General features: G+C 37.5%; 4 protein-coding genes across 10 annotated transcripts in view; 3 read left to right on the forward strand and 1 right to left on the reverse strand.

Annotated features, from left to right (window-relative positions):
• The window catches only part of cobl (cordon-bleu WH2 repeat protein), a 75,003-nt gene extending 69,466 nt beyond the window's left edge, over positions 1–5,537 (reverse strand). For 6 of the 7 annotated variants that reach the window (XM_086310780.1, XM_086310784.1, XM_086310782.1 and 3 more), the window contains exon 1: positions 5,097–5,537. In XM_086310780.1, the coding sequence (XP_086166906.1) occupies positions 5,097–5,125 (29 nt within the window). In that variant the 5' untranslated portion in view covers positions 5,126–5,537. The remainder of the gene's footprint in view (positions 1–5,096) is intronic. The other variant, XM_086310779.1, reaches the window with a different exon arrangement.
• A 3,410-nt stretch (positions 5,538–8,947) lies between these two features.
• On the forward strand, positions 8,948–13,787 carry LOC147318700 (C-C chemokine receptor type 3-like). Its single transcript, XM_086310788.1, has 4 exons — positions 8,948–9,267; positions 10,631–10,733; positions 11,636–11,776; positions 11,875–13,787. Exons 2-4 carry the CDS (start codon positions 10,727–10,729, stop codon positions 12,768–12,770), a joined length of 1,044 nt encoding a protein of 347 aa, XP_086166914.1. The 5' UTR covers positions 8,948–9,267; positions 10,631–10,726; the 3' UTR covers positions 12,771–13,787.
• A 2,031-nt stretch (positions 13,788–15,818) lies between these two features.
• LOC147318701 (C-C chemokine receptor type 2-like) lies at positions 15,819–18,705 on the forward strand. The gene is made up of 3 exons (XM_086310158.1): positions 15,819–15,825; positions 16,755–16,913; positions 17,126–18,705. The coding sequence occupies exons 1-3, from the start codon at positions 15,819–15,821 to the stop codon at positions 18,016–18,018; spliced, it is 1,059 nt and encodes a 352-aa protein (XP_086166284.1). The 3' UTR covers positions 18,019–18,705.
• Positions 18,706–23,155: 4,450 nt separating this feature from the next.
• LOC147318702 (C-C chemokine receptor type 5-like) lies at positions 23,156–25,637 on the forward strand. Its single transcript, XM_086309898.1, has 3 exons — positions 23,156–23,238; positions 24,370–24,519; positions 24,742–25,637. The coding sequence occupies exons 1-3, from the start codon at positions 23,232–23,234 to the stop codon at positions 25,635–25,637; spliced, it is 1,053 nt and encodes a 350-aa protein (XP_086166024.1). The 5' UTR covers positions 23,156–23,231.
• The last annotated feature ends 1,322 nt before the right edge of the window (positions 25,638–26,959 follow it).

The following is a 26,959-nucleotide window of genomic DNA, read 5'->3' on the forward strand; positions in this document are numbered from 1 at the left end:
CTGCTAAAGTATTCGTCTGTCTCCTTTTGATTTTTGCTTCACGTCATTCCTTGACCTCATGGAAGACCTCAAGGAAAAAATGATTAGGACGTAGGATGTAATTTCACCAACGATTTAACCACAACCCAGAGTATTTATTTCACAACTAAAGAGAAAAATCCACCTACTGTGGATAGCACCACTACACATCAACCCTCTTTTTTGTATTCATCTCTTTTGACATATATAGTTATCATGTCTGCTTGTGACCAGTGACTAAGAGACATGCTGTAAACAGTTTAGCACAAAACATGTACCAAGACAACCACAATTCTCCAAATACAGGAACAGGAAGCTGACTTAACAGACTGTCTGCAGAGCTGGAAAAATCATGCCAGTTTTTTCCTTTTCTTATTTGGTCTTTTTTGAACATTTATTAACTGGCCTGTTCCCAAGGGCATTTCACTGTGTTCCAGCTACATTGTGGTAAAGCTCACGGGTGGCAAACAGACCAACAGAAGTAAGAGAACAAAAAAAGACAATAAATGGTTAGTAAGAAAGAGAGAGAAGAGGGAATCTCAGGTGGCACAAAGCCTTGTGTCGAGGGGGAACAGGGGGAAAGGGAATAATAAGGGTGGAGCAAAGAGTGGAATGTAGAGGAACAACAGCAGGAAATAATAATTAGTTTATTCTCTATTCCCTAAGCTGCTGCTTGTTCAATTAGAGAGAACTCCTGCTGGAGTGACAGGAAGAAAAGAAGAAGCAAAAATTAAAAAATATAAATATATAACACAAATCAATGAAAAGCTTCAGAAAAGCTGAAAAGTGAAATATTATCACAGCATTTGTGGGGAGAAAGTACAAAAGCATTCATTCATAACTTTTGGCAGAAAGCCATGCCTTAAAGGAAGGTTTGCCAACGTGAAAAAAGACTGCATTATGTGTTTAATAATAATAGCTTAAAAATGTCACATGTTGGTAAATTACTGATATGATTACAGGTTATTTCTTATCTTTCTCTGCAATGAAGGCAAAAGCAGGGAGAAACATTCCAAGGTTAAACATGTGCAAATCTATCACATTGAACACTCCTCTGCTTTATCACATCAGCTAGATGAATCCACCCAGCTTTAGTCACACACATGCAGTCCGTCTGTCTTCCTCTGTGACAAACACACATACCACAGAGACTAACATATGACAGCAGGCTTCCAGAAATAAATCTGAGCAGTGCATAACAGCTGCATAATACAGGCAGATACAGTGTACTGTAGATACTGTCAAATATACAAGCACTACTTTGTTGTAAGGTGTCTGCTAGTGCTTTTTTTGCAGGGGAGGGAGGGTGGGGGCAGAGGTTGACAAGTGGAAGAAAACAGAGTGGATAATGTAGTGAACCTAAGGATCACGATAGTTTATAAATAGGGCCAGTCTAGATGTCTGAAATGTCACTGATATAACGAAGCATTGTGCTGGAGTAACTATCTTATGAGCATAAGTGCTGCCTGATAGTGCGCTGCCCAAGGACCGATTAATTTCATCCTACTGTGCCTGGCCTTGTAAAATGCACTGTTGTTGTTAATTAAAGGAGTAGCACTTCCAGTTAATTTAATTAATAAGCTAACTACTTCACATAAAGATTATATGCCAGTCTTGTGCTTTTGAGCAAATATATTCCATCAGCGTGTGCTGAACAGGCTTGCAGAAGCACTGCATCCACACCCTCTCTATTTTAAACGGGATGGCCTGAGAGCTAGATGCAGACATTACCAGATACATACTGCACTACTGCCAACAACGCATAGCCTCAAACGCAACCCTCTCTCTCCCATCTCAGCTTTCATGAGTTAAATTTAACTCATCATAAAAATAACGTCCAGCTGTTACCATGTACGCCCTTTGCTAAATATGCGCACTGTATAGGCTTCCGAGCAAAGACAAAAAGAAGGGAACTCCCTTAGTCAGCAGCCCTGAGCTAGTGGCCGACCACATGAACCTTAATATTTTATGAAGTGGGTGTGAGGTTTGGAAAGGTTACGTCTGCTTCTGTCTTAAAATCATCTGAGACACCAGCTAGGAAAAGACATACAGTATGCTAGCTTAGATTACTCTTAGTCTATCTATACGTGTGCAACACAAATGGCATTCAAATGCTATGCAAACAGTCAAACAGTAAGAATGGCATTTGAGTTCAGCGGACACAACTTCAAAGTAACGAACGTTTTTGACTGTAGCTAGGCGAGACCTCTCTTCATATACATCACTTATTAGCTCACACAGACATCCACATAGAACAGGACAGGCAGCGTGGCATGCAGTAATTACCTCTGGGTGTGTGTATTTGTATGCATGCATACAGAATTTATCTGTAAAATCTCCAACCCCATCTTCCTGGGGGTGTGTTTTTGATTGGGCACCAAAACAAATAAACCAAAAAAACTGCAGATGTGTTTAAAGTAGGATGTGTGGCCCACCAGCGATGAAGCACATGGCAGCACAAATCTGGACGTTGACGATGGTAAGGCTGTTTTATTTTTTTTGCTCTTTGCGCTTCAAGAGGCCCTTTGAACAGCTAATAAGTGGGACCAAATGTGAGGTTTGGGTGGATGATTGTTACTGGGGACTGAACCATGTGACCAAAGTAAACTCACAAGGTTCTGACGTCACATGCATCAACGGCGTCTCAAGAAAAGAGAAAAGAATTCTTATTAAACTTCTACCACCTCAGTAAAACACTTTGAAGGATGGAAGAAAAGAAAAACACAAGTGGGGAATTCTGTAAATTTGTAATTTACTTTAGTGGTTCTGCTTTAATTAATTCTCCATTTATTTAAGCCACTCTGCTGTTTCCTTATTGCTTCTGTGGGGTCGTGTACTAACCATAAGACCATGAAATAAAGCCATATTAAACAGACGCTTCTGCTCTCAACCTCGCTCGGCACACAAACAAGTACAGAGGCAGTCGCTTACTGACACACAAACACCCCAGGTCCAGACATGCAGAGGAAAACACCAGTGTGCTCATTAAGACTTCGAGAAAGAGGACTAGTCTGGTATAAATACAATGAACACACACTAAAAAAAGAGGGTGAGGTTAAGTAATGAAAACTATTTTGCTTCAGACGAGGACACATGTTGTCGAATGTTCATCCTGACTTTTTGTAACGTTCTCACTGGGAAATCATTTGTTTCTATTATTCAATTCAATTTCATTTTATTTACACAACAACTGTCATCTATACATCTTATATTGTAAACTGCAGACCTCACAGTATTACAGAAACAAACAAAAACAAGCACAAAATAAGCCAACAACAATCAAACGTTATATTCATGCCTAATTAGACTTTCTTTAAAGCTTAGGAACTAAGGCCTTATTCAGTCCAACTTTGCACTACTGATAAAAACAGGCTTTGTAAGCACTGATACACAATCAAACATGCACATGCTCAGATTTCACTAGCCAGGTACAAAAGTTTAAAAAAGAAAAAAAAGAAGAAAAACAATCAACGGTCTCTTCCCAGACTGTTTGACTGTGCTGCATGTTAATGCAGTTTTATGAGCTGTGTTTCACGAGGGCGGCACTACGTAGTAAAGTAGCTACTCCCTGTGTGATGACGAAAGAGAGATCACAGAACAAAAGTTGTCAAGGTAGATTTAAATGGGAATACCTGTCACATAAAGAGCAGATAAAAAGCCATTTTGCTTCCACTGCCAGCTACCTCCGTGACCTGTGCGCTTTATAATTTGGCCAACAAGCACTTAAGAGTCTGGATTCACTGTAATTAAGAGTATCTGGTTAAAGGAACCTTTGCTTTAAAGGTCACAGCAGGAGAAAAAAGAAAAGACCAAAATTTTATTCACCTCATCAACACTATCAAGTGTTGCTGGTATTTCCCCTGAAGAACATCACATTTTACTGTTTATACGATAGTGAACTATTACTACATAACTACAGCACATGAACGATGGCATTTTTATGGTGTCCCGCTGAGTAAAAGGTATGACTCATCTAAATTAGATCAGAATTGACAAGGTCAACGACAGGTGCTCTCAAGTACACAGGTATGACCATAATTAGCACCCAAGTACCACATAATGATGCTGAAGGACAGAGCAGCTCACCAGGACATTGCACACTAATTTTCTTTTGCTGACCACCCAGTAAAATACAAAACAAAAAAAACAGACACTGACTATTATGACATATTATTAAAAACATAGGCAGATGAAGGCTATAATTTGGCCTTTTATATCTTGCCTTTCTACCCCTGGACAACAAAAACAAACAGACTGGTAAATATAAATCAGCAATACTGCTTTTAGGGTGGAAAACACTTACTTTTATCCGCTTGTAGCACAACAACATGTGAAAGACTAAGACCTGCAATCATAGTGTGTGGACTCTGTCGTCAACAATAGCATGTTTTGGCATTCAAATGTACAGTAGATGATAAGGAGTTACTTGGTATGATCTGTTGGAGTGTGCCCTAATATAAGTTCTCATAACATGTAGGATAATCAGGTTGCATTTAGTTTATGTTTGGTTTTAAATGGCAGGCTCAATATGCAACTGGCGGCCCCACCCAAACTACACAATTAAAAGGAGCCTTTGGAAAGTACAGTTCACAGTTGTTGCTGTTCCAGCACCAGATCTTGATTAATGTCTCTCCATGAAACACCAAGGACACAGTTAAAATATTATGTGCTTCTAAGCCGCTCATGGTTTTTTCTATGTGTGTGGCAAACAGACTGGGCTGCTGGAACACTCTCTGTTGTCGGTGCTGACTATAGGCTGTGTGTTATTACTGGGCAGTCATATACACTTGAATGGGCAACGGGCCTATCTACAATAATTCATTGCCGTGAAAACAAACTTATAACAAATAGCACCCTATAATATCGCGGGAACATTAGAACCGAACCCATTAGTAGGTTATGGCTTTCATAGTAAGACTAGAAATTAGAGACTGTTATTCAGCCAAGGCGAATTCCCAGCTGACATTATTACAATTATCCAGAAACTTACGTAAACAATCAGAAGAAAAAACACTCACACGAACTGAGTTGTAAATAGTCTGGCGTGTCGAGTGTTTGTTTAGAAATGGGCTACTTACCCTAAAGGCGGCTTTGAGGACGCGCTCATCGCTGAGACTGCCTCCAACTTGAGATTAGCGGGGCTCGCTCCCAAAATGCGCTGTTACTCAGACTCGGTGGCTAACCATGATGTTGTCACCTGCGAGTTTTAGCATCATACTTACAATAATTTATAGTCGGCAAATTTTCTAGTATAACTCTAACAGGGAAAAACTGTCTATAAGAGTGCACAACAAGTGACAGTGTGCAAAGATGAGTCAGTCTGCTGTGAGCTGAAGCATACCAGCCGCAAACTGTCCCCGGAGGCTAGCAACGACCTAACAACATTAACACTATTGCTCACTATTTTTAAGTTATAGTCTATCCATGCTGAACATTCTTACTGAGTCATTCGGACTGAGTAACTTGTCATATCCACTTGTTGTAATCTTCGTATCCCTTCGCGAAGTTGTCAAGTCAACTGAACCATTAAAAAGACTACCGGGATGTCCTTCCAAACTAAAGGTTTCCTTTTGAAAACGCTCATTTCAAAGTCTTTCCGTCTTTGTGCGACTCTAATGAGGGATATATATTAGCTCCACAGAAAACATCTACGTTATAACTGTGCTATTTTCCCTACTGTACCTCGCGTGAGGACAGTCTTGTAGCGCTTAAAGCGCATTAACGCTTTTATTTAGAAAGGAATCCCAAGCGATTTCCGTTATCTACATACTCTTACTTTGCCGAGATTATTCTCTTCAGCCCGCTTTCGTCAGCAGATCTAATGTCAATCATCCTCATCGGGACTTCATTCAGCGCCAACTGGAGAGCGTCGTTACGAATACCGTATAGAAATAGCCTACTACCAAAACACAAAATATAACAACATAGCGTGTGTACAAACAGCAATATGAACTCCAATTAACACACACACACACACACACACACACACACATCTATCTATCTATCTATCTATCTATATGATGTATTATTATTATTGTTATATTTTGTTTGATGTCAGGTCTACAGCCGCCAAAGTCTGAGTCGTAGCTTCTAGGTGATAATACTTTATTTAAATTCTGCAATGACAATTCAAACCTTTTCTCCCAGCATGCTTTGTGCCACGAGAAAGCGTAGACATGTAGTCAAAACTGTCCACCACAAGAGGTCACCATAGACCATACAGTAATCACTCAGCGACTCTACTTTAAACATTATAAAAGTTATAGGTCTTATTAGGTTAAGAGTAGACTTTCTGTGGGTACACTGGCTATACTAAACGGTTTATAAAGATATTTATGTGGAATGTATGATATGAAGCAGAGGAAGAAGAGGAAGTAGTAGAGGAACAAGATGAAAAAGAAAAAGGAAAGTGAAGCTGGACGTGTGCAGGCTAAAACAAAATAACAATCAAACAAACAAACAAACAAACAAACAGTATTTGAACAATAATAACAAGTCCACCTATAGCCACAATAAAAATTCCTCTTTAAGCCTTTAAGCTAAAAGAAAAAAAAAAAGAAAAACTACAGTCCTTTTCTCATGATGTGAATAAGGTGTGTAACCACATGTTATGTGTTGTTTGCGAGATTTGCTTGATAGTTGTTTGGTAATTCTCACTTCTAGACAAACAGGAAACTCTATTGGCACCTCTATTTCTGCACACCTTGTACTTGCAGACTTTAAGAGTGATAATTCATCTGTACACATCTGAAAGCATCACATGAGGAGCTGTGAAGCGTAATTCCTGACTCTACTAATTTGAAGAGCAATCAGTGAGATATCACTAAGTCAGGTGAATACATCAAATAAATATTCACTGTCAGGGTTAATTTAGTTTTAAATCAATTCAATTGTACTCATATAGCACCAAATGGAAACAACAGTTGACTCAAGGCACTTACGATGGTATATAGTGACACTGGCCTGGTGAACTTTTAGACTCATAAGATTTGTCTTATATTAGTTGCAATGGTGATTTAGGTCAAGTTTTCATAAAGCAGTAGAATCACTTCGATTCATGAGAAGGAGTGACAAACATTCAGAAGAAAAGACTACCTATGACAGCTCATAAGCAGCTCATAAGGAAACTGTGTCCAGGTCTGAGTCTTGCACAGCAGGACAAATCCACAACTAATATCATATCAAGACCTAGATGCAGGTCATCCTGTCCAGATTCATTCACAACAGCCTGATTTTTCTCGACACGATCTGCAGTCTTTATTTAAACAGATCATCCCCCCCAAACTACTGAAATAACTCTGTCAAAGCTAAACTATTTCTTAAAACATGCTTGCCTTTACCGTTGAAACTAACGATTGAAAAACTTTTTTTTTTCAGTTAAATGTGAAACAATGACTGAATTCTGACTATGGGTGTGAGTGAGCCATTATTTTTCAGTTAAGGCTGACATTAGATCAGATTAAAAATGGTTACAGTGTGGGAAATTCAAGCAGAGTTTCTTTGAAATCCTATTAAGCATTTCTTATCCATTAATAACAAAAATAAAGAAATTCTTGTCTTAAAAAAAGGGAGGCTGCTATATTCCATCAGTAGATTAAAATGTTACTAAATAATTACTCAAACACTGGAATAATCATGAACTGTAGTACAAACTGTTTTTATTTAACTAAAAAACGGACTTGAGGGCAGATCACAGGTCCATCAATGATCTGTCTGATCTGTTTCTCCACATTTTTATCATCAGTTTCTGTCACCCACATATACTTACAGTTATAAAGATTTAATTGTCTTTATAATATGTATCTAAATATAATCATGATTATTAAAAAATTAAACATGTCCTCTGCCCATTGGATTAAAATGGTGTTGCCTTGGTGAATGCTGGGTTCTTTATTTCCCTACTCACCCATGTGCCAGGGTTACTACTCAGAATTGATTCAACTTACTCTGATGAGCTTTTCTTGGAACAGTTTCCTGTTCCAAGAAAAGCTCTGAGTTCAGCAACTGAGAGTTGCTGAACTGAGAGTTGCTGAACTCAGGGTTTATTTTTAAGCTGTTTTAAACTCAAAATTTGATGAACTTGTTTCCTGGAAATAGAGCCCAGAAAGCAAGTTTCCAACATGTTGATATAAATAACCAGGGTAATCCCTCGTGTGTGAGCTCCCCTAATATTGGAGAAGTAGATAGAAGAAGTAGATACAAGTTCATTATGAAAAGAGTGCCTGGTACACTGTGCAAAAATGGTAAATGGTAAATGGCCTGTATTTGTATAGCGCTTTTACTAGTCCCTAAGGACCCCAAAGCGCTTTACACATCCAGTCATCCAGTCATATCACTAAGTCAGGTAGGTGAATACATTTTGACAGTGTTTGAAATATATGCAGTGTGATGTTTTGCATGATTTTGGAAATATGTTTGCACTTTAATGTGTAAAGCTTAAGGGTGTACACATTGCTGTAGGGATTTGAATCCAAAACACTGTCACCTACTTTTTTTTCTATCCTTGTACTACTCTGATTGGAAATTGTTTGCAAAGAACAAAGAACAACGCGAGGATCAGTGTCTCTCCAGAATCTGCTATATAGCGGTTTTTGTTATCTATGACCTTGTCTGCTTTTTCCTTCCTCTTTGTGACGTTGAGTAGAAGGTGGGCAGGGGTTCCTGAAGGGAAGCAGACTTGTTGACACTTATTTAATAATGCTTGGTGGCAATTCTCTCCCCTGCAATCAAGCGTTTGGGAGGAAGTATGTCATCGATCTGTTTGTCTGTCTGTTTGTTAGTTAGTAACAATATACTAGGCATAAATACATTTGAATACACACACAGAATGTTTCACAAAAAACACAGACTGAAATACAGACACAAATTCCCTGTCCTCCAGCCTCTCCTGTTCCCTGTTCTTATTTTCTTTGTCTTTTTTTGTGGCAGTTTTGGATTTTGTGATTATTAAGAACTTTTCTGACCTCAGGGTTACTCCCAGTTTTACTTTATTAGCTTGTATCTCATGTGTCTTGTCCCAAATTTTACTTCCTGTATGTTATTTCCCTGTGACAGTCCTCCTCCTGATTGCACATGTATTCATTACAGGCGTGTCTGTCTTTGGTTTTATATGTGGCGTCTGTTGTATTCTTCAGTAACCTCACTTGTGTGCTGCCTGCCTGTTTCTTGGATTCAGTTTGCAATTTTTTTCCAGCATTTGGATTTTGTTTGGACTCTGCATATTTGGATTTTCCAACTTCCAAAATAAAGGTGCGTTTTCTGCGTATTAACATCTCCCTGTTCAGCATCTGGGTCCTGTCATTCCATACAATATGACACGTCCTGACCTTTTATGCCTTTGATCTCACTGTGGAAAGCACTTTTATCTCTTGGACCTATGCTCAGCTTCTTCTTTTTCTTTTTTTAAGCTTAGAGTTAACTTCATTCAGGCTATCGTTCCATTTCTTAAAAACACATCATGACACTGCCCAGATTCCATTAGACAGGGAAAAAACAATTTCACTTCCTCACCGAAAAGAAAACTTTATTCACCTCAATGACTCTATCCATTGCTGCCGATTTTGTCTCGAAGAACACCGCGCTTTAATAGACGTGGAGCTACTACTGCGTAAATACGTTATATAACTGCACAGCACGAGTTGCATGTTTTTAGAGTTTTTCACCACAAGATGACGATAAAGACCATGCATAAAATAGCAAGAATCGCTCTATAAAGAGTCATAAATATGCACCAGAGACGTACAACGAAACCAAGATCAAGGGAAAAAATATTTTAATATTATTAATATTTTAATAACAATACAAAACAAAAAATCAAAACAAAACGACAATAAAGACATATGAAGATATATATATATATATATATGGAAGCTAAAATAGAATAATTTGTAAAAAAAATCTCTAATTTGCCTTTTAATAGTGCAGCCCATTAAATAAATAAATAAATAAATAAAAACTTCATCCATCCATTGGTTCCCGCTTATCCTTTTCAGGGGGGGCGCTGAAGCCTATCCCAGATGTCATAGGGCGAGAGGCAGGGTCCACCCTGGACAGGTCGCCAGTCTGTCGCAGGGCTAAATAAAACCTTTTTAAAATTAATTTTACTTAATTAATTTTTTAAGAGGAAACTCTTAAAGCTAACTCTGGATAGAAGTCTTGAACAAATGCTAATATTTAATGCGTGCACATTTCTTATTCAAAGCTGCAAAATGTGACAGGAAATGTGGCAAACCAAAAGATAACCAGATACTGCAAACCTGTCTGATTAAAACAGATAAATAATTACCTTAACTTTAAGGAACTTTAAAAAGAGTAACATTTTATGAAACTGGAAAACACGAATAGCAACATGCATTTCAAAACGTTAATGACAAACTGTTTGGGCCTTTAAGCAAAAACTAACGGCTGTTTTCTAAAGGTGTGAAAATGTGTGTAATCATATGCTGTGCTGTTCTTGAATTATTTTTGGGTGTCTAGATGGTAAGCTCAGAGTTTAAACTGATAAAGATCTCACCCAAGGACGTACAGGAAACGACATCTGCACTTCTGCTTCAGTACTACTCATTATCAGACTGCAGCATTAAGACTGTTATTTATCTCTCCACATCTAAAGCTATCGTCGCATCAACAACAGAGGGGGAAAAAAACGAGCCTTGACGCGTAATTCCTGACTCTACTTGGTTGGATTAGCCATCACTGAGATATCACTATGTCAGGTGAATATATTTTAACATTAATCCCGAATTTGGGATATTTGCAGTATAAACAATTTTTTTGTGTTATAATGTGTAATGGTAAGTCTGTATGCATTGCTTTAAGAATTTAAATTCAAATGCTGTAATACGGCAAATACTTGTTTTTTTCTCTTTCCATATTTGATCTAGATAACATTTTATTTGAGAACACTGTGCTCGAAAAATTGTTTGTAAAAGTGTAAGAAATAAATGCACTGCTGCGATATCTTTGAAGTTCACCTTAATAAACCTTTTATATTTTCTTTGATCTGCAAACATGCATCTGCTGATTGAGACAATGTAAAAAATATTATTATAAAATGATGCTAATCATATTAAATAATCCATTAATTAAAATGTCCATGTAAGACAAAATGCTAAAATAAAGAAAAAGACCATAATGAAAGGTTAGTGGTTTAAGGTTTATAGGTTTATGGTGGTATTTGTGCTTTTAGCTTAATGTGATCTGGATTAAAATCAGCTACAATGGCGAACTAAAGTTTAAACTCTGTTCACATTCCCACAATTGGAGTACTTGTAATAACCAGCAGGTGGCTCAATAATCTCCGTTATCACTTGACTTAAACCTAATACAACAGAGCTGAACTGATTACTATTGGTATTTTTTTTTTTTTTTTTTTAGAAATAGAAAAAAAAACTCCTTTCAAAAAAACTGACGCGACAGCAACAGTGGTCTTCAACTTACATTGCAACTTTTTTCACCAGTTTTGTTGTTGTTGTTTTTAAATTAAAATGCTTGATAATGTGTGATAATATAACCTAATTTGGATGGTTAATTTTTGTAGTATGTGTGTAAATAATAATAACAAAAAATAAGACTACTACTACTACTAATAAAACAATTATAATAACTCTCTTTACAGAACAGACCACACTGTACAGTTACGAGGACTATGAAAATGGTATAGGCGACTACGCTCCTACCAATTTCAGTGATGTACAGGTCTTCAGCCAAGTGTTTCTATCCACTCTCTATAGTTTGGTTTTTGCCTTGGGCTTCATAGGTAGGTGTGTCTTCTACTATGGGAATGACAGTTGTGTTTACACATTGGAGGGAAAGTGTCAAAGGTATACAATTCTCGACTCTTTTTTTCTGCCAAAGGTAACGGACTAGTGGTGTATGTCGTGGTGAAGTACCGCAATCAGAGCAACCTGACAGACATCTGCCTCTTCAACCTGGCTCTCTCTGACCTCCTCTTCGTCTTCACGCTGCCGTTCTACTCTCACTATGCCAGGGTCGGCCAGTGGACTTTTGGAGACTTCATGTGCCGTTTGTTGTCCGGCTCTCACCAGACTGGCTTCTTCAGCAGCATCTTCTTCATGGTTGTCATGACGCTGGACCGTTATGTAATCATCGTGCACTCTCACAGGGTGGCACGTTATCGTACAACGAGGGCAGCCATCATTCTGACCGTGCTCGTTTGGACGCTGAGCTTGTTTGTATCTCTGCCGGATTTTATCTTCACACAGGAAACAAAGGACGAGTCTCAGAAGTTTGGATGTAACTATCCCGAGGAGAAGAAAGTCTGGAAGCATTACAACCTGTTCACCACAAATGTGCTGGGTCTCGTGATTCCCATGCTGGTGATGGTAGGTTGCTACTCCAGGATCATCCCCACACTGGTAAACATGAGGACCGCAAAGAAGCACCGCATTGTCAAGCTGATCATCTGCATAGTGGTTGCATTCTTCTTGCTCTGGGCTCCATATAACATTTCCCGTTTCTTGAAGTTTCTTCAGGAAAAAGGAAAAATCCTACGTGATCCCATCTGGTACAAAAATGTAAGGCTGTCAGTGGTAGTAACTGAGGCGTTTGCTTACACTCACTGCTGTCTGAATCCCATCATATATGCATTTGTGGGAGAGAAGTTTATGAGAAGGGCCTTGAAGCTGCTGAAAAATTTTGTGCCTGGCATCAGGAATCTTCCAGACAGCTCATTCAGGAGAAGCTCAGTTATTTCCAAGTCCTCTGAAGTCACCTCCACTTATATCATGTAGAAGGTGTAGGGAGGATTGTTTGACATGAATGTTTCACCCTGTTATTACTGCAGACCATATCTTATTCATGTTTCAGTGATTTGTTTTGTTAATTTGGTCACTCCCACTTGCCACATAGCAGTTTTCTTCACCTGTGTCTCACCATGTTGAATTTTCAGTATTGTTTTGACTGTAAGATTTCAGATTTAAAGGCTCATTACTTCTGAAATGATTGTAACCTGCTAGCACTGCTGTCTGCTTTACAGATTCTCAAGTCCTTTCTAAACTATGGAATGAGGTTTTTTTTGCTGATGGTGTAAAATGAAACTATTTTCTTCATGCATGTTTTTATTCAACAGCTATGTAGGATAAACATATCGAAAAAGAAAACAAGGCATAATGGAACATTTTATACTTGTGTGCATAAAGCGTTTCATTCAAATGTATGCAAATACAGTGCTAGGTGTTAAAAGTACATTTTCACGTGTCTTCTGACATAATATTGGGTATTTGACAAATGATAAGGAACAACCTTTCCAGTGTGTATTTTTGTGTCAATTTTGTATACGCATGTACAGTATGCTGTATAGAGTTTTATATATTAGATTTTCTTTTTTTGTTTCAGTGATTATTGCAGGTATTTCAAAGGTTATACTAAATATATATATTATCTTACTTTATTGTACACATTTGTTATGCTTTTTTTGGCTGCTGTTGTTTTTGATTCCTTGGCTTTGCAATTTCTTTACCAGTGAAAGTGATTATATTCTGCAATACTCATCTCTCATCCTGATTTTACATGGTAGTTTCCTTAAGACAGTCACTGATATGTAACTTCTGTCGGTGCTGTGCTTTTGGAAACCGAATTTCCCAGAGGAACCCACCCGAGGGATTAATAAAGTTTTATCTTATCTCTTATCTCTGATATTGCATATTTTGAGTATAATAGTGTGTATTGAGCATGATCTCCTATATTTCCCTTTGTAACTGTAAAGAAAAAATCCTTACATGAAAAGTCATGAAAAAAGAGATTATTAAAAAAAGACAAGATATGACGTGAGACAGTTCCTAATTTATTTATTTGATACTTAACTGTTTTCCACCATAGAACATTAGTGTTGTCTGTTATAGGGGACCATTAGTGGAAGACCAACTAGTATAACAAAGATTTCATCAGCTGTGAGTTATTTTCAACTGAAGTTGAAGTAAAGGTGAGCTGTGTAATTCCTCATGAGCTGAATGCTTTTTGCAGATGTTATATGAGAAGTATATTTGGCAAACAGTCTATTTTTGTAAAATCAAAGTAAGTAAGTTGCAGGGTAAGCAGAAACACCCTAAAAACACAATTCAATATTTTGAAAAGCATTAAAACTCAATATGTAGTTCAAATACAAAGAAAAATTACAAAAATTTAAAAATGTAGGTTATTTACTTACTTTGGGTGTTTGCGTGTTGTTGATTTTTTTAATGCTATTTTTAAATTATACATCAGCAAGAGCAACAGAAACAGAAAAATGTAATGCTTATAAAGTAAAACAACCTGGGTGCAAAATGACTGCTAACTATGTATATTATTGACATTCTTTGAAAAAAAGAGTTCAGAAATAATCTTTTCTTCCATGTAAGAGTAAAATAATTTGGGGATTTTGTATTTACATGCACAGTATGTTTTTGAAACATTCAGAAAATATGAATAACAACTATTGTTAAACTCAGCAAAGGTTGTCACTGCACCCCCAAACGCGAGTTTAAACACAAAGAAAAACTTAAGGTGAAGAAGCAGCAAACGTGCAGGAAAATGATGTATGGGTTGTATGGTACTTGAAAGAAAATCTACATTTACTTACTTTTTTCTCCAGTTGTGTTTTTAAGACAAACATTACGTGATAAATTACTTGTCTGGTCTGCACCAGGTGAACTTTGTCTTTAGGAAATCAAATCATTGTAATGTAACAGCATAGGTCAGAAACGATGAGATCGCCTGCAGTGGCTGTTAAATACAGAGATACAACCAGATTTAGCAATCTGAGGCACTGAGGCAGTGCCATAACTGGTCAGTGAGCTGCTAACCAGGATGTCACACACTTATTTCCTGTTGATTCATCTACCGGTAACCCCCCCACCCCCCACCCCTCAGACAGCCATCTCAGAAAATGACCATGTGGTTTGATTATGCGTCACTGAAATTCTACCAAAGAATTCAAACTTTTGAAATGTGCACCACTTTTCTAATTTTCCACCACAAGAGGTGGCAGTAGACCACACATACGTGTTTTCCAAGAATCAATCATCTCTCATAGAGTAAGTGGGTTGTGCAGCAATAAGTATATAGAAACGGGTATGTGGGGTCTATGTCATGGAGATGCACCACAATGACAACAAGAAGAGAAAATGATGACGAGAAAAGGAAGACATCAAGATAGAGATAGAAACACCAGTTTATAGTAATATTGCGTTTGACTCTGAATAGAAGTCTTTGAACAATTACTAATATCAGTCGAGCACATTTCTTAATCAAAGCTGCAACTTGTGATGTGAAATGTAACAAAGCAAAGACCAAAATATTAATTGCAGAAGTTATCACTCGCCCTTTCAGCTGTGAGTGAAATTATGCTGTTAAAATTAAAGATGTATTCATATTGAAAATTATTTGAAAAATAGTGCATTTTCTAAATAAGTTTAAGTAGAAGGAAAACTAAATATGGTGTAAACCTACATGCAAAAATCATGAAGGGTTTTAACTGTTTTTTAAAAGCCAGCATTCAGTTTTAGAGGTGTGAAGGGGTGTAACCACATGCCATTCTGCTCTTTGAATTATTTTTGGCATTCTTGATGTCTAGCAGACATCTAGACAAGATAAAGATCTTACTTACAGGACATACAGGAAGCAACATCTGCTCTTCTGTTTTTTTTTACTGCTCATTATCAGACTGCTAACTATTTGGGTGTTAGTTCATCTCTGCAGAATAAAGGCATCACATCATTAAGAACGAAAAACAAAAAGGGGGGAGCCTTGAAGTGCCATTCCTGACTCTACCTGGCTGGAAGAGCCATCATTGAGATATCACTATGCAAGGTGAATACATTTAATAAGTAATCCATTGGTATCCAAATTGGTACTTTTGCAGTGTAATATTTTAATATTTTCTTTTAAATATATCCATGTTATTATGTTTAATGTCTAAGGCTGTGCGCATTCCTGTAGAGATCTAAAACCAATAATACTGTAAAATATTATCTTTTTATTTCTATTTGATAGTTCTATTTCTATATTCTTCGAAAAGTCTTCACAAAAGTGTACAAAATATGTGTATAACCACAATGTCTGTGAAGGTGACCTTTTGCTGTCATCTACAAACATGTCTGTTAAGTTAGACAATATAATAAAAAATAATATTTTAAAATTATGTTGATAATCTTAAATAATCTCATTACATGGATATTTTTGTAAAAATGATTATAACATAACGAAATGGACGAAATGAAATAATAATTTTCAGTGCCCCAGGGTTCTAATAGTACACATTTAGACTGGGCTTATTGGCTTTTAGCCTCATATCACCTGTTTTTATTGTAGCTGATATGGTTTAAATCATAGACAGTATAAAGGAAGTTTAAATATCGTTTTTCATAAAGCAGAAGCATCCGGTGAAAAGTGACGAACGGTGGCTTGACAGACGTACCTGTAACTACCAGCAGGTGGCAAAATAATCCTCATTATCAACTGACTTTGAGGGCCTAAACATACGTAACAAAGGAAAATCATTTTCACAAACAGTAATCAGCACCAGTAACTTTTGAACTTTTTCCTGTGTTTCCATGAAAATGATTGAAACTTCATTATTAACATTTAATGCCGTGAGCACTCAAAGTGTTTGAATGCAGCATTGTAGACAGGTGCTATATCCATTGTACATTAATATTGATGGTCTGTGTTGAAATACTACTACTATACTACAGCTACTACTACTAATAACAGCTCTGTCTCTCTCTCTCTCTCCCCAGACGAGAATGCCACAGAAAATGACACATACAATTATACGAGTTACTATGATGAAGGTGTCACACAAGATTATGCTCCTATCAACTTAACTGATATTCAAGATTTCAGTCAAGTGTTTCTTGCCACTCTCTATAGTTTGGTTTTCATCCTGGGCTTCATAGGTAGGTGTGTCCTGTTGTATGTTGGCTGTGAGAACACGTCCTCACTTTCTGGGGACAGAGATAGATTTCGTAAGCTGTTGACTTTAAGGGATTCAGGGGAAAGAGTCTTGTATGTAGGTGTGTAACAGTGATGTAAGAAACACAAAAACAGACATCCTTATTTTACATGTAACAGTGTGACAGATACACTTATCGTGCCTTTTCTCACAAAGGTAACGGACTAGTGGTGTGTGTCCTGGTGAAGCATCGCAATCAGAGCAACCTGACAGACATCTGCCTCTTCAACCTGGCTCTCTCTGACCTCCTCTTCGTCTTCACGCTGCCGTTCTACTCTCACTATGCCAGGGTCGGCCAGTGGACTTTTGGAGACTTCATGTGCCGTTTGTTGTCCGGCTCTCACCAGACTGGCTTCTTCAGCAGCATCTTCTTCATGGTTGTCATGACGCTGGACCGCTACATGATCATCGTGCACGCTCACAGGGTTGCACGTTTTCGCACAATGAGGGCAGCCATCATTCTGACCGTGCTCGTTTGGATGCTGAGCTTGTTTGTCTCTCTGCCGGATTTTATCTCCACACGGGAAATAAAGGAAGAGCCTCAGAGGACTGGATGTAACTATCACAACAAAGTCTGGGAGCGTTACAACCTGTTCACCACAAATGTGCTGGGTCTCGTGATTCCTTTGCTGGTGATGGTAGGTTGCTACTCCAGGATCATCCCCACACTGATGAGCATGAGGACAGCAAAGAGGCACCGCATCGTCAAGTTGATCATCTGTATAGTTGTTGCGTTTTTCTTGCTCTGGACTCCATATAACATTTCTCGTTTCTTGAAGTTTCTTCAGGAAAAGGGGAAAATCCCACGTAATGACACCATGGACAAAAATATAAGGCTGTCAGTGGCAGTAACTGAGGCGTTTGCTTACACTCACTGCTGTCTGAACCCCATCATATATGCTTTTGTGGGAGAGAAGTTTATGAGACGAGCCTTGCAGCTGCTGAAAAAGTTGGTGCCTGGTTACAGCAGAGATTTGTCAGACAGCTCATTCAGGAGGAGCTCAGTTATGTCCAGGGGCTCTGAAATCACCTCCACTTTTAAACTGTAGAAGTTTGAGGGCAGTTGTAACTTGTTTAACATGCAGTTTTCACGTGTTATTACTGCAGAGCATATCTTGTTATTGTTTTTTTGTTCATTTGACCACTTGTATTTGACACATACTGCAGTGTTTTTCACTACAGAGTTTGTGTTTACACCTTTAGATCCTATGATTACAAGGGAATACTTCATTTTTATCATAACATTTCAGATGCAAAGGCTCAAAACTTATCTCCAGTGTTTTTGAGACTATGTAATGCTCGTCCTTCTTCTGCTCAGGCTCAGTGAAACTTGCTGGTGCATTTAACTGAACCTGCTGTTTGCAGCATCCTGTAACAACAAGCTGACACAAACATGCAAAAACAGCATACTGCAACACAAACAAACCAAAGATGGCAATACAGAATGTTCTAGTCTTAGATGAAATAGAAATCCTTCAATCAAATGTATACCAATACGGAGCATTTTCCATATTCACATGTCGTCATTGATAATTGAATCTTATAAAATGATGTGGAGCAAACGTTCCAGTATTGGCAACATTGTATATATGTACAGAATAGAGCTTTACATGCTGGATACATTGTCCTTATTGCTTCAGTGACTTTTACTGTTGTGCCAGACCTTCTTTGAATGAAACTGGTGCATTTTCTTACTTTAATTTACATATTTCTATCTTCAGCCCCATTCTGATGTTTCACTTTTTGCACTTTTTTTGTTTGTTACATCATTTTATGGTTCTTTGCATTTGTAATGACTGAGTCGAGTCAGACACTCCTTTATCTCTTTTGCTGATTTTATATGATAGTTTTCTTAAGACAATAAATGATAATGCAAATCTTCAGCTTACTTCAAATTAAAGTCATAAAGTGGTTTGTCATATTGGAGGAGTCCATTGTTCATTTTGAGAAGCTCTCTTAATTCTCTCTGTTATGGAAATGACAAATTCTGTACACAGTCAGAAAAAAGGATCTGTTAAAAAAGAAGTTCTGTGAGATAGTCCCAAACTAATTCATTAGATAGGTTACTCTTCACCATCACTATAATTTTTCTCGCCCGTGGAAGAGTTCAACTGAACCGTCATCTGAAATCTCGGGCTTTCAATTGAGGCCGCATGTAATGTCTTTTCAAAATGACAGGAGTTGCAGCTTCCACATTATGTCAACAGAGGAGGATACATGATTTTTTTGTTGTTGCTAAAAATCAAATTGATATCTTCACTTTGAGACCCTTAACTTTTCCTTTTAGCAGCACTTCAGAAATTCAGTAATTTTACTCCTTTCCAAAACCAAAATCATATTTGTTGCCCTTTGTAGTGGACAGCAGAAATAACTTTGGCATATTTTCAACCTATAATCATGTTTCAGGAAGTGAAAGTACGGATTTTCCTTAATATTGTGGAAGGAGAGTCAGATTAGAGCTGTCAAGACATTAGGTGGACATTAGAGTACAAAGGTGAAAGCTCAAAAGAGCACATACAGAGATTGTACCATGTATTGCTCTGACTTTTTTAGGCATTACAATTTCTAGAAGGGGAAATAAAAGCATTTTAAGTTGAATTCAAACACACATCAATTTAAGGTTTGATTTCTTTCTTCAGTTACCCTGTTGATTTATTCAGTTAATTATATTTGCTAAAAGTGCATTAAACTGTACCGTTTCTGTGTTTACCAGTTCAGTTTAAATTATACTGAAACTGGGTTGAAATCATTTTGTTGTTGGTGCTCATCTCTGAAGGCAGCATTAAAACTGAAATGAACAGAAAATATTCTTCAGCATATTGCTGTTGTCATATTACTGATGACTCAGATAACCTCTGAAAGGATTCAAATGAACTGGTTAGCCAATTCGGTAAGTCAAGACATGTTATTCAAGATTCACCAGCAGCCAACAGGCCCAGGGTCCTCCAGCATCTCCAGGCCCAGGACTCTCCAGCAGATACCAGGCCCACCACCAGGCCACGGTCAGGCTCCAATAGCCTGAGACCAGGCTTCCTTATTAGCCTGCAGGCGGAACAGAACGAAACTTCAGTAGTACCATAGCCAGTTTTTGCTTAAACGATACCAACTATGGCTGGTAAAAGTGCCTACTAAATGGTAAATGGACTGATTCTTACACAGTGCTTTTCTACTTTCCCAGAACACTCAAAGTGCTTAACATTCTTAACATGCCACATTCATCCATTTACACAAGCACTTTCTTCTATGCTATGTAAGTGCTTTCTACCTAACACTTGCACACATTCATACTCTGATGGATGCATGTTAGAGTAATTTAGGATTAATATCTTGTCCAGGGATATCTGGCATCCACACTGCCAAGGATTGAACCACCAACCTTCCAATCAGCAGATGACTTGGTCTACCTCCTTAGATGTCAGGAGAGCTTTCTAATACCTCTAAACAACAGAAGTTGCTATTGGATATGATGGAACAGATTAAAGAACTGCAAAAACTAAATGAAGAAAAGGATAAAAAAATAGCCCTCTTGGTTCCCAAGTGGATGATCTAGAGCAGTATACCTGTATGAATGGCTTAATAGTAAGTGGACTGGAGACCAAACACAGAACGTATGCTAGAGCTGTAGTGGCACAGGAAGTCAATGAGCCTACTAAAGCTGACGTCGACTCTTTGGAGCAACAAACTGTCAATTTCTTCAATGGCAAGTGAATAACTATTAATAGTAAAGACACTGAGGTTTGCCATTCTCTGCCTTCAAAAAGTAATAGAGTAAAACCATCTATAATAATAGGCTTTGTGAATAGAAAATCAAAAAGGACACTGTGAGCTGTGAGGAACCAGTGTCTACATAAACGAGCATCTGACAAAGAAAAATGCAGACATAGCATGACAAGCAGGAATACTAAGAAGACTAAAAACGGTGCAATCAACATCTACATCAAACTCAAAGGAACCCCAGAAGAACAAAAAGTTGTGGTCATTAAATTAGTTTCAGATCTGGATAAATATTAGAAATGAACTATGACAGGTTAAATAAAAAATATAATTCTCCATTAGGAATTCTTAACAACCAACTATACATAAGAATCATATAACATGACAAAATATGATGATAATAACTTTTCTTAGTAAAGTGAGAACCAACCTTCCCTATAAATAATCATTGTATATACATGATTTGGGACTAAAACCCTTTTAGTATACTGATCACAGACTATGGGTCTTGGAAAATGATATAGACCCTGAAAATAATTTCTACACCCATAAAGATGATCAACAATGTGAACGTTATACTAATGACCAGTTTAATGATGTAATAAGCTAGTGTGTGGAACACCTGTACAGATGAAGTTAAGAAAAGTCCATCAATACAAAAATTCACACCAATTTTGCTTTTCTAAGATCAGCTCTATAAATTCTCTCTTGTTCACGTATTACTTTTATCTGTTTATTTAATCACTTTTTTTTAGTGTTATTTCAGGTATTCAGGTTATTTTAGTTATAACATTGTGTGTAATATAGTATAGTATGAAAATATCTTAGCTGACAGAAAAAGAAAGGGAGGGGGAAGCAATAATACAAGGACAGTCCAGGGCAAGGTTTGTGAAACATGGAAAACCCCGCCCGCGCGCAGTGTTGAAAGCGCTACGTGGGTGTGTTGGTGAGTGTATAAAGTGCACAGGGTGAGTATGACTGTGTGAAAACTAGGGTGCTATTAAAACTTGTAAAACTTGCAGGGGCAACATCAGAACGAGTGTCCAAGTGTCCATACGTTGCGGTTGCTGTGCTTCGTCATCTAGCTAGCGCTGCAAAAGAGGAGCGAGCATAAAGGGGATAATGTTTTTTAAAATAGCAGTTAATTTCAAATGCAGCACTTTTATCAGCTCAACAAACATCACCAAACACACAAACTGCAGTTTATCTCACAGTGTGTTGCTAGCCTAAGGTCCAGCTGCTGTATTTCACAGGGAGGCAAAAGAAAGACACCTAACGTCACTAATTGATGAAGAAAGATTAAAAAAAGACAGGACAGGGAAGGAGAGGAAGAAGAGAGGTTATATAGGGACTGCTCAGTCTTGTTTGTGAACTAGAAATTTAAGGATTACATTAAAGATCAGATGTTGGGTAAGGCTCCCCTCTACAATGTGGGCAACAGAAATTCTTTTTAATTTTCTTCTTTTTCTTTGCTCATTTTCTGATTCAAACTGAGTGCATTCATTAAAATTTAGTTTTAAACAGAAGTAAAGTTTGTGATCTCAATATTATTTTATTATTACATTAATATAGAACAAGGTTCAGGTAGCATTGCACAAAAACAGCTGGCAGAAACATCATCCAGAGAGCAACTTTTTACTTTCTTCATTTCAGTGACTGTACTTTTTCACTACTTCAACTTCTACTGGAGTATTTTTCAACACTAGTGTCTGTACTTCTACCCAAGTAGAGAATGTCTGTACTTTCCCACCTCTGGGCAGATGTGACACAACCACCCAACTGCTGCAAGGTAGAGCCCCCTCATCGCCAAAAGCCTCAGTGTCTAACTTGCAGTTTATATCTCTATCACTAAGTCTTTATCTCCTTTGCTATCACTAACTCTATCTCTGTCCCTATCTTATCTACGTCTCTATCACAAACAGTATCTCTATTTTTATCTTCATCTCTGTTGTTATCTATATCTGCCATCAGTGAGGTTTACAGAAGAAACAAAACAATTGAGTGGCAGCTCTCTGGGTGAAAAATGTGCTTTTGATGCCAGAGGCAAGCTATCATCATCAATATGAACCAGCAGCTTGTTGAATCTATGCCATGTTGTATTGAAGTAGTTCTGAAAGCAAAACTCAGTCCAGTGATAACACGGTGTCTTTACTAAAGTGTCCTGAGATATACAGCGGTAATGTATAACAATGGGATCAAGAAGATGAAGGAACAAATAAAGAAAGAAATGATAATAATAATAAGCATTGTGACGTGCTAAAAACTAGCAGTCATCTTGTGAAGGTGTGAATTTGGGTCACCAAAAGCTGTCTTGCACTTTGAAGTATTATCTAGCTGTCTAGATTTTAAGCAGACTCCTGATAAAGATCTCACTTGAGGACGTACAGGAAGTGAAATCTGCTTTTCTACTGTGCTCCTCATTATAAGACTGCTGACTTTAAGACAGTTAGTTTATCTCTGAACATCTAAAGGGATCACATCAATAAAAAAATCAAAAAAAGAGTTCCTGACTTGACGTGTTTGGAAGATACAACACTGAGATATCACCATGTCAGGTGAATACATTTTAATAGTAATGCAGAATTTAGTATATTTAAAGTGTAATATCTTTCAGAGTTCTTAAAAATATATTTTTAATAATGTGTAACGTTCACAGCTGTACAAGTTGCCGCAGGGATTCAAAACCAAATGCTATAATTGAAATTATATCACAATTAGTTCATGATTGCTATTTCTAAATTTAGTCTACACGTTTGTTTTTTATTTTAGTCTACTGTGTTTGAAGATAGTTTTTGAAATTATTCAAAAGATATGCATTGCCACAATGTCTTGTGGTTGACCTTTATATCTACAATCATCTCACCCACAAACATGTATTTTTTTAAGGTAGACAAGAGAGTTGTACAATGATAATTATGTTAAATAATATCACTATGACCAAAACATACTAGCGTGAAAAATAATCATTAACAAACAGGCCAAATTGAATAGTAACGTTTATTACGCCTGCTGAAATGAGCAGGTTTATGATTGTACAAGCTGACGCTGGGTTTATGGGTTTAAAGCCTTTTATGACCTTTCTTCAGAATAGTTACAGGTTTAAATCATAGCCAAGGAGACTTAAATCCTACTTTAATACAGGAGCGTCACATTATGGATTGATGTGAAGTGGTGAGAACTTTCCTAAGGAGGGAGTACCTGTGACAACCAAAAGGTGGCAATCAATTATCAACTGGCTGGGGGCCAAAAGCCCAATGCAGCAGAGCTGAATGGAGTAGCATTTGTGGTGCTCATGGTTAAGGAAATTTCCCTTTTCAAACAGCAACATGTCGGCAAGAATACTACTGCTACTACTTTAACTAGCACGTTCTTCTTCTGTCCCAATAAAAACGGATGAAGCAGCAATACTATTTAATTTTCTATTCACCTTCCTCAGGAGACAAAAAGCAAAAATTTATATATATATATATATATATATATATATATATATGTATATATATATATATATATATATATATGTATATATATATATAAATTTTTTTTCTTTATCCAGATAATACAATTAACTTTACATTTGATCAACTTGCATATGTTTTTTGACTATGCATCTAAATATTACAAACAGAGTTGAAAGACTATTACTGATACTACTACTAGTACTAATGACATCATTCTCTCTCTCTCAGCAGAATTTAATGACACAGAAGACAATTATGGCAATTACAGTGATTTTGATTATGGAGACTATGCTCCAGCCAACTCCACCGATGTAAAGGAATTCAGCCAAGCGTTTCTTGCTATTCTCTACAGTTTGGTTTTCATCCTGGGCTTCATAGGTACGTGTGTCTTCTTGTGTCTATATTGTGGGGATTGTATTGTATTTACACATTGCAGGGACCTGTTGTCCCTTATGGGAACAGAAAGCACGTTTTAGGCCTAAACTCTGTATGCAGGTGTGTTTATGTGCAACACAACAACATGAGACCGACAGAGAGAAAGAGACAGAAAGAATATGTAACAGTGTGACATTTACACTTATTGCATCTTTTCTTCCAAAGGTAACGGACTAGTGGTGTGTGTCCTGGTGAAGCATCGCAATCAGAGCAACCTGACAGACATCTGCCTCTTCAACCTGGCTCTCTCTGACCTCCTCTTCGTCTTCATGCTGCCTTTCTTCTCTCACTATGCCAGGGTTGGCCAGTGGACCTTTGGAGACTTCATGTGCCGTTTGATCTCTGGCTCTCACCACATTGGCTTCTTCAGCAGCATCTTCTTCATGGTTGTCATGACGCTGGACCGCTACATGATCATCATGCACGCTCACAGGGTTGCACGTTATCGCACAAAGAAGGCAGCCATCATTCTGACCGTGCTCGTTTGGATGCTGAGCTTGTTTGTGTCTCTGCCGGATTTTATCTTCATACAGGAAACAAAAGAGTCCCAGAAGTTTGAATGTGACTATCCTAAGGAGAGCAAAGTCTGGGAGCATTACAACCTGTTCACCACAAATGTGCTGGGTCTTGTGATTCCCGTGCTGGTGATGGTAGGTTGCTACTCCAGGATCATCCCCAGGCTGGTAAACATGAGGACCGCAAAGAAGCACCGCATCGTCAAGCTGATCATCTGTATAGTGGTTGTATTCTTCTTCCTCTGGGCTCCATATAACATTTCCCTTTTCCTGGAGTTTCTTCAGGAAAGAGAAATAATCCTCAATGATGAAACCTGGTACAACAATGTAAAGCTGTCAATAACAGTGACCGAGGCCTTAGCTTACACTCACTGCTGTCTGAATCCCATCATTTATGCTTTTGTGGGAGAGAAGTTTATGAGACGAGCCTTGCAGCTGCTGAAAAAGTTGATGCCTGGTTACAGCAGAGATCTGACAGACAGCTCATTCAGGAGGAGCTCAGTTATGTCCAGGGGCTCTGAAATCACCTCCTCTTTTAAACTGTAGGAGGTGGAGGGCAGTTGTAAGTATTTTTACATGAATGTTTCACCCTGTTATTACTGCAGACCGTGCATCATGTTCGTATTGTTCATTTGGTCACTTCTATCTGACAAATACCACAGTGTTCTTCACCTGTGAGTCACCTTCAAAATGTCTCTGTACACTTTTGGACCCTTTGCATTTACATTGGTTTATATTTGATTCTGACCATAAGATTGTAGAAGTAAATTCTGCCTACTTATAAAATTAACATGTTAGCACTGCTAACTGCTTTATAGAATCTCAAGTATCTTACTATGTGATGCCCTTCCTTGTTTTGCTCAGGCTGACTTACATTAGATGGTCCATTAAACTGAACCTGCTGTTTATAGCAACTTGTAACAGTTTGCTTTGTTCTTCACACATTTTTAATGAGTTTGCTATTTTGCAGAAATGCACCAAAAATAGCGTACAACAGTTTTAGATTTTCTTTAAGCAAAAGAAGATGTGAAATAGCTGCATGTGTGAATCGTAATTTTCTCTACTTCCACGTTGTTTTCTGATGTTCAGCCTTATATAGTTCTTTTGTTTGTAGTATTATGTTGTGGATCCTTGTATTTGTCATTGTTTACCAATGGAGCTGATTGGAGTCAGGCATCCAATCATCTGCTTTCCGGATTTTGTATTATTGCTTTGCTAAGACAATAAATGATACTGCAGATCTCGAACTCATGTCACATGAAGGTCATAAAGTGGACTGTCATGTTGGAGAAGTACATTATTGCTTTTGAGAAGAATATTTGCAGCGAGCATGTTCTTCTGTTTCTCATTATTATTGTAATGACAAATTCTGTACACAGTGATGAAAACAAAGAAGATCAAAAGTTCTTTGAGATGGAGGTAGTTGTTCACATTCATAAAACAGCAGCATGATGTCATATAGAGGAACATTAGTGGAGGTAGACTTTATCAATAGTTAGAATATTCAGGGAAAGTTGATCAAGTTAAGCTTTCGAATTATTTTTGTTAGTAAAGATTAGTATTATAGATTTTTTTAACAAGTATTATTTTTTGAAACGAAACAAACAAAACAACTCTTTATCTGAAAACATTTTTCAGTGTCTTTTTATTTTTACTCATATTAACACAAAAGGCCAGTTTTGCTGAAAAATACAACTCCTTTGTCTGGTGAAAGTACGTTTTAGGATAAGCAGTAACAAGCCCCTTCATGTCCTTAAATTAAATTAATTCTTTTAAAAAAAAGAATAAAGGCGTGATGAGTCCTTTAGGTGTACAAATGGAATAGTTTTGCCACTGCATCAAATATTACCTGGAAACAGTTCAGTAAT

Source organism: Aulonocara sp. 'chitande type north' Nkhata Bay, linkage group LG11 (assembly GCF_057382095.1).
Source record: "Aulonocara sp. 'chitande type north' Nkhata Bay isolate Kocher_YH1m ecotype deep benthic linkage group LG11, A_spYH_male_GT1.1, whole genome shotgun sequence".
NCBI lineage: Eukaryota > Metazoa > Chordata > Actinopteri > Cichliformes > Cichlidae > Aulonocara > Aulonocara sp. 'chitande type north' Nkhata Bay.